This window comes from Apis cerana, linkage group LG4 (genome assembly GCF_029169275.1).
Source record: "Apis cerana isolate GH-2021 linkage group LG4, AcerK_1.0, whole genome shotgun sequence".
Classification (NCBI taxonomy): Eukaryota; Metazoa; Arthropoda; class Insecta; order Hymenoptera; family Apidae; genus Apis; species Apis cerana.
In genome coordinates, this window is record NC_083855.1 from 3,769,508 (window position 1) to 3,777,611 (window position 8,104).

The 8,104-nt window shown below is 46.4% G+C and overlaps 1 protein-coding gene across 1 annotated transcript in view; it reads right to left on the bottom strand.

Annotated features, from left to right (window-relative positions):
• Window positions 1-1,812: 1,812 nt before the first annotated feature.
• The window catches only part of LOC108003628 (uncharacterized), a 77,217-nt gene continuing 70,925 nt past the window's right edge, over window positions 1,813-8,104 (bottom strand). The window contains 3 exon segments of the mRNA XM_028669627.2: window positions 1,813-6,379; window positions 6,475-6,584; window positions 6,646-6,791. Of these exon segments, the coding sequence (XP_028525428.1) occupies window positions 6,748-6,791 (44 nt within the window). The 3' untranslated portion in view covers window positions 1,813-6,379; window positions 6,475-6,584; window positions 6,646-6,747.

An 8,104-nucleotide genomic window follows, 5' to 3' on the forward strand; every position in this document is an offset into this window, starting at 1 on the left:
TCGGCCGCAGCGGGCCCCAAGCGGGTTCCAAGTAGGGTGTAATTGCCGGCGGTGAGGAGCCGCGGTTGTCCCAACATTGCAGCATGCCCTTGTCAACGTTCGTAAGTTATGAAACGGCGGATAAGGTCCTGTCCAGGTCTTCCTCCGCGGGAGGGAGCGCACGAAAAGGGACAAAGAGGAGGGGGAGAAGAACAGCGAGAGAGAAAGAGAGAGAGAGAAGGGGAGGACATAATTGCTGGTGGATTAATGAGACGGCATAATTGCACGATAATCGACGATCGTTTTATTAGACGACCGTGGACTGCAAGTGGACTGTGTGCTCCACACACAGAAAGGCGCCGCACCGCCATGGCCGCATATTATTATAAGGGGAAGACTGTTCCGCGCGGGGTAGGTATGCCTGGATGGTCAGAAATGACAATTACCGAGGGGATCCTTGCTAAATGCGCTCCCCCTCTTTATCCCCTGTTCCCGAGCGACCGAGGTACACGGGAGCTCAGTCGTTGGAATGCGATGTCGTTCCTCCGTCAACAACGTTTTATCGTGTAAAATTTTGCGGCGGGAAAGCTTTGAAAGAAGGGAAGGAGAAAATAAGGTTATAAGCTTTGTTCGATCGCTTGTTAAATAGAAAATTGCGGAATATTTTTCTACAAGTCTCGTTTCTTTCGACACGTATTATTTACATTCTTCAAATCTAATTATCTAATATCGCGAATAAATATTATCCTTCAGAATCTTTGTCAAGAGTTAAAAAAAAATTACTTTTCTTTCTTTAAATGAACCGAATCGTGCATCGCTTTAATTTAATCACCAATACGAGTTTCGCGACCATCGAACCCGATCACCCTCCCCCCCGAGATTCCCGAAAGATCAAGGAAACGTAACCTGCTTAGTATGCCGGTATTCGGCCGCATACCAGCTGAGCCTCTCTAGCATCCTCCTCTCGTATTCCCGTCGTGGCGCGAGTGGCCGTTGCCTCGCCGCAGAGATGAGGGACTAAAAACCTCGCGGACGGTCCGCAAAGGGACATTTAAATGATGTCGCCGCGGCAAGAGGGAAAGAGAGCTGCCGCGGCGGGAATAACTCAGCGGAAGGCCAAGGATCCACCGCGATCCTCCCCCTCCCCTCCCCCGCCCGTTAGAGACGAGAAGCTTAGAGATGGACGAGAAACGAGACGCGGCTCAGTCAACAACGATCCACCATCCGCTCTGACGTCCTCGACTTCTAGATCTCTCTCTCTTTTTGTCTCTCGTTTCTCGTCCCTCTTCCGCGTTGAAGGTTCGTTCGTTGGAAGGTGGAGGAGGAAGGAGGAAGGAGTTGGACGAGGGAGGGAGGAAGGATGGTGGGGGCGGTGGAGAGGAGGATGCTAATCAGATGCCGACCGAGGCGGCGACATCAAAAGGGACTAGCGTCAGGCCTTGTCACCAGCTACGAGTGCGTCTCGCCGCCGACCTCGCCTTTATTTGAATGCGCTATCGTCCCGGGGTATAGACGCGACGATGACGAGCGAAACCTTTCTTTCTTTCTTTCTTCTTTCCTTTTTTTCGCTCCACCTGGAACGGGGTTTCGTTAGAACAGAGGGGGGTGGATGAAACAACAGGGGTTCGGAGCGGAATTCGACGACGTCGATCGACGTCGTGGAACGTTGGAATGTCGAACGATTTCAACGAGGTCGTGATTGCGGATTTGCTCTTGGAAGAGAGTAGAAGAGATTGTGGATAAAAATTCTATTTCGATGGTGCGGGTATATTTAAGATGAATGGATGTTAGGATTGGAGAATGTAAAAGATATATATGAAGAAAACTATTGAATTGCGTAATTACGAATCTCTTGATAATAATTTTACGTGACTGGTGATATTATACAATTGTTAAAATCGGAGTAGGACGGTCAACGAAAAGAGAGAAAATATAAGTGTCTTCCAAGAATATACCTTCAACAGCTTTTCTTTTTTAGCTTCTCCTTAAAAATATCTCCTTAAGATTCATTTCAATTAACAATTATATAATACCGTATACGTTCTTTAAATTGTGAAATGATAAACTTAAACCAATCTCCCTAAATCTCAAACGAAAGATTAATCGTAATTGAAGGTATATATCTAAACTCACGAGCTCGATCCACAGTTCGAGGCAGAGGCGATCTCACTGTTGCGAGTAACACGTCAAACGTGTGTCATACGAGTGCTCGCGCACACGCACGTACGTACACGAGGAAATATATTAAGGCTCGCGCATACGAGGCTGGTTAAAGGGTTAAGAGCAGGGTATAAAGATGTTGTTTGAGGCGTCGGACACCTGTGCCCCTCTGTTATATCCTTCTGCATATGGACCTCGTCGCCTCTACGCCGGTCCCTCGTGAAACATCATAACGTGCGCACACGGCCCCCCCTCCTCCCCCCTTTATACTCTGCGCGCGCGCACGTAGTCGTGTACAAGGCATAGCGCGCTACGTAGCCTAACGTATGTAGCCTGCATTAAGATGCAGACGATGATAAGGATGACTTTACGATCTCACGCTCGGACGATTCATAGCCAGCCAATGTATGAACGACCGCCGTTTACTCCGCTCGCCTTCCACCCTCTTTGTCCCGATACTGCTTCTGAGAGATCCGCTCTCGCAAACTAGGTGCACGCCCATCCAGATTGATCGTCGTTTGACGCTGCATGCCAACAATTTCGTGACGTAGCTACGTGGTATTTATTTAGCGCCTGGCTCGTGTACGAGGAAACGGCCAAGATTTTTGCCTCTCGGTTTGAAATGAATTTCGAAAGGAATATAGCTCATATCGTTATTTCTGAAAGAAGAGTTTCGTACGAAAGTTGAAGGAAAGTTGATTTAAAAAAGAAGAAGAAGAAACGATTCCTTCGAGGAAGAAGAGGAGCGCAGGTGCTAGTCCAGAGGTGGACGATTCCGGTGGATGCAGTCGAAGGCGCATCCTGTTGCATATTTCACCCGGCAGAACCCTTTTAGCCGTTTCACCGGGGCTACGGGCGCACGGGCGTGTAAATCAAACGCGCGCTGCCCGCTTGTAAATCTCCGGATAAATACACACCGTGTGGAGATAATTTACGCAGCCGGCGCATCCACTTCTCCGTTCCCATTCTCTGTCCCTTCCTCTGCGTTTCCTTTCCTTTTTCTTTCTCTTTCTTCCCTTTCCTTTTTTTCTCCTTTCACCCTCTACTTCACGAAGCCAGTCGATTTTCGGACGTCGAGAGCGCACTCTCTCTCTGTCCCGGAAGGCTGCGAGAAGCCTTTCTCGTCAAGAGAGATCCTCGTTATATCCGCTCGCTTGTCGATCGTTACGTCTCATGGACGTTGATACGCCGATAATCTCTCGCAGCGCAGGAAATATTACCAATATATTACTCGACGATGATGTGTGTATATATATATATATATATGGAGAATGCTCTTATTTGTTCGAGCATAATGAGAGGAATGTTTACCGACACCTTGGGCATAATTACCGGGTGGGCAAAGGGTTAAGATTTAGGGTTGAAGGTGGATAGAATTCGAAACTGGATGTCGAACGAGCACCGGTTAATTTATCGCTTTGGACGACTTCATCCGCCCTCGATTCCTCTTCGTATTACCGAGTCCGCTTACGATTTTTTAATGATAGCGTTGCTCCCAAAGAGAGATATTCTCTCCCAACGCGTGGAATAATCGTAGAATCCTTACCCCCTTTCCAGTCGAACGCCAGTCCTTGCTAGAAACTTTCCTAGAAATAAGCGTTCCGAAGTAAAAAAAGTGGAAGGAAAAGAAGGGAGGAGACAAGCACGGGAGCGCACGTGTTTATCCGCTGCGTTGGTGGACAGGCATAGTAAAGCATACGTCTTCGATGCACTTTTAATACCGGCGATCCGTTCACCCGGGACATATTTGATGCATCGGCGGATAAGTAGCTGCGAGTTCTCACTTCATTTATCAAGGGACTGGCCCACCTGTCGCCGCCCGCCTTCCATTCACCCGTAAGGATCGTTCTGGACGCGACGAGCACGTGTGCATTAGACGTGTGCCGAGATACAATAAACCGTATGGCCGATCGAATCTAATGGATGATCTTTGAAGGAACGTGTCGGACAGGATAAGGCGCCCGATAAGATTTCCCCCGTTTTTCATCGATCGTGCGAGGGGATTAGACGTCCACGTTTTCAGCCTCTCTTCCCGGCAAGGATTTCCGAATCTGCTTCTCCGTGATCTGAAATTAGGTGAAACGTTCTACTCGAAATCGAATTTTTTTAACTCCGAGATATTTATCGGGGGGAAGGAATCGATAAAAGCGTGCGTATCGTGGAAATCGAAAAGAAACTTCCGTAAAGATTTGGAAAGAGAGAAAATTAAAAATTACGATACGAAATCTCTCCGTCCACCCCATCCGTTACGAGGCAGAGATGCTAGATCTCGGGGGGCAGCGCACTTTACAGTCAAGGAAACACACCGATCCTATCCACGAATCGATCGGGGGAGGCGAGCACTCGCATTTCTTCATCGTATCGACACCTCGAAGCACATACGCACTGCGTGACCGGACGCGACCATTCGTTTTCCTCCCGGCGTGTAAGAGGAGTATCGAGGCGTAGGGTGGCGGATGGAACGCATTGTTCGAATCGAGAGAGAGAGAAGGAGGGAGGAAGAGAAATACAATCGATAGGGCAGGAAGAGGGGGTGTGAAGCCGCCGACTGCGCGGGTGCTAACCTCTTGATCCTCGATCACGAGGCGGAGGACGAAACTCGAGTATTATTCGTGGCCGTGGACGGCGATAAATAACGGCCGACTGGTTTCTGCATATATCCAAGTGTATATAATCGGATGACAAGCCTTTATGCAACGTAAACTCGATTTCGATGCTAGATCCTCGCCGCCCAGCGGGGTGTCGTGACACCTTTTGACAATATATTTATATATATGTATATATAGAAGTGGAAAGATTCGAAATGGAAAACTCTTGAGAAATTTTTACTTATCTCGAACGTATACGATTTAAACAACATTGGAAGCGACCAGAAACGTTTCCCTTCTACCTTCCAAGTCTGATTAAACAAGAAGGAGAAGGGAGAAAATTCAAATTCTGTCAGAAGGAAGAAAAGTATCGGAATGGGGCCACCGATTTCGTCGTCGAACACTCCCAAAGGGATGAGACGGTCCACTCATCAGACGGCGAAAACTCGAGGGCGATACATCCCGATTTCGTTCCTCCAATTCTCCAAGGCTCGATCGTGAATTACCATCGGATTGGTCGTGCGTCGAGGTGGCTAGTGGCAGGTTAGGTAGCTAGGTCGTAGTTTCATTCTCGACAACAGCGTCGAAACCATATCTCTCTCTCTCCCTCTCGTTCGCTCCTCTTCTCTTTCGGTTCGAGGAGGTCGAGTCCCAGAGCCAAAAGTATAAGGCTCTCTCTCAACACCCTTCACGAACGGTGCTAACGACTTTTAGATCATTAGTTACTGAAACTACCAATACAATTATCGGGCCTGGATATTTATTCCCTTAATCTCGGGACTCAAGCCGAGATTGCGGCCAATTCGCCGCGTCGAGGAGGAGGAGAAGGAGGCTGCTATTATCCGTGTTGTTGTTCGCATTGTGCCGAGAAGCATTTTATATATCGACGACCTTTATAGGCTCTTTTAATTAAGACCTTCGATTATCATAATAGATCGAGGGAGAGAGAGATCCGTGCTGCCTTTCGCGGAAAGCATAATATACTTTGCACGATGATCGATGCTTTACACGATTTTCGTGATTCGATCGAATCGATCGGCGGAAAACCTTTTCGAGAATCGATCACGTGGGTTGTTTCGCCTCCAATATATTGTTCCTTTGTTGAATCGCGTTTCGCGCGTGATCCGATTATATACAACTAGTTGGAAATAATATCGTTTCGATCCACTTCTCACCGATTTATGAATCGTGCAATGTAATCGGAATAATAGTTTTTAGAACGTTTCCTCGGAGATACATCGGACAGATATCGAGTCTTTTCTCAAAAATTTGAAACGAGGGGAGTTTGAGACGTAATCTTCAAATATATGCAAATCAAGTCCTCACATTAACGTTAATGTCGTTTCGCATTTACTTCTTTCGCCGTCGATCAATCCTTCGAACTTATCCGCGGAGGTGGACACAGAGAGGGTTGCTGGCGGATCGAAGGCGGAAACAGAAGACAAAATGTGTGGCGTTTGCAGACGAGAGAAGACGTTCATTATATTTTCTCGAAGCGTCGCGAGCAGCTTAATCAAGGTGGCAGCCGAGCGGAATCAGCAACGAGCCCATTAGTTTTAACGCCTCGTCCTTTTTTCTCCGTACCTATGCTCCTCTTTTCACCCTCTGTCCGCCTCCCTCAGCGGAGGGGCCCGTGGGACTCATTGTCCAACCTAATAACCGCAACTTTTAATTGAATTTGCGACCGACACGAATCAACTTTCGCCTCGTTCAGCTTCGTACTGATTGGCGGCCATCGATTACTCACCCGCGGGATCGAACCACCCCTTCGTCCGCTTTTTCCCTCCCCCTTCTCCTCCTTTTTGTCGATATGTCCCTTTCCTCTAACGCGATAATATTCGTCGAGCAGGATTCCGTCTGAAATAATAAACGTAGACTTTGAAACAAAAATTTATCGATCCGATGTGACATTACTCACGTATTGCGATCCGAATATGTTTAAAAGAACACTGCTTTAAATCAGCTCCTCGAGGTGACGTCGAAAAAGAAATTCGTATCTTATCAACGATTATAGTTCCATTTATATACCAAGCAAAAAAAAGAAGATCACAAAGACAACGTACCCTGCAACAAAGAAATATGAAATGTAGAAGATGCGAGGCGATCGGATGGCTCGGAAAACAAAAGATGTTGAGCATTCATGGGATGAGGTAGAATTAATCGTGGAATATATTATATATTGTTATACAGTAGCGTACGAGACCGAACGGGAATATAGAATTTAATATAAAAGTGTTTACAAGCGTCGGCGAGGGTGTTTATGTAATCGAGTGACTCAGACCTCGGCGGAAGTGCAGTAGACGTGAATAGAGTTTGTAATTGGGTTGATTTACGTTAATAATTAATTTAAGCCGCTATGTAGATCCTTCTCTCTTCGCATTTTTACAATAAACTCTCGATCGACCGAGCTCGATTTCTCGTGCTCGCCTGCTTAATTAACCGCAGACAGGAATAACAGGAAGTTTTCCCTCACGGATTCACAACACGTTACATTTTAAATCCACTGAACGGATATCAATATCGAATTATTAATCTATCTTTGAATTTTTCAACTGGATATCGATAAAAATTTGAATCTTGAGATCTTTGGCCAATAAAATTTCCATCTTCGTATATTATTACAAAATCAGAGAGATTCTCCTTCCTCTTTCTATGCGGTAATCGAGGGGATTTCGCATAGTCCCGTTCGATTTGTTAATTTGTTCGTCACGTTCGTGCGGTAGCCGCTAATTCGAGAGAGGCTAATCGAGTGGAAGGTGTACGACAAAAGGAGAGGAAGAGGGAGAATAATAATAAGAATGGGGCGAAAAGACGCGACACGATCGTGAATGTGAGAGGCGAAAGAAAGAGGAAGACGAAAGAAGCGAGAGGAGGAGGAGGAGGAGGAGGAGAACTCAGGTGAGCACGTTTGCACGCACCTGACGAGGAGGGAATCTGTCGGAAGAAGAGAATGGCCGTTAATTACAATACACGATTCGCTTAATTGCATTCTTTATGCAGGCCGGGGCCGATTTCTTTTTCCACGTGTCTTGCGCGAAGAAGTTGCAAGGCCAGTGTCGTCGTACGATCGTGGGACTCGTGTTTCGAGATGATCCTTGAATCGAGGATGTTGCGGATCATTCGTTGAAAGCATCAAATTTAAGAATTCGTTAAGAACAATTCTCGATCGAGAGAAATATAAAGAAACTTTATAAAATCACCGAGATCGAGAATTAATGCAGATATATATCCTCTTTCTTCCACGAAAAGAAAAAAAAAGAACGATCTCGTTTACACAGGCTACGCAGGTTATTATAAAAAGTTTGATTTTGCCCGTTGTTTATGAACGCGATTTCTTGAATAGTCATTACTTCACAGTGGCGGATACGATCGTAGAT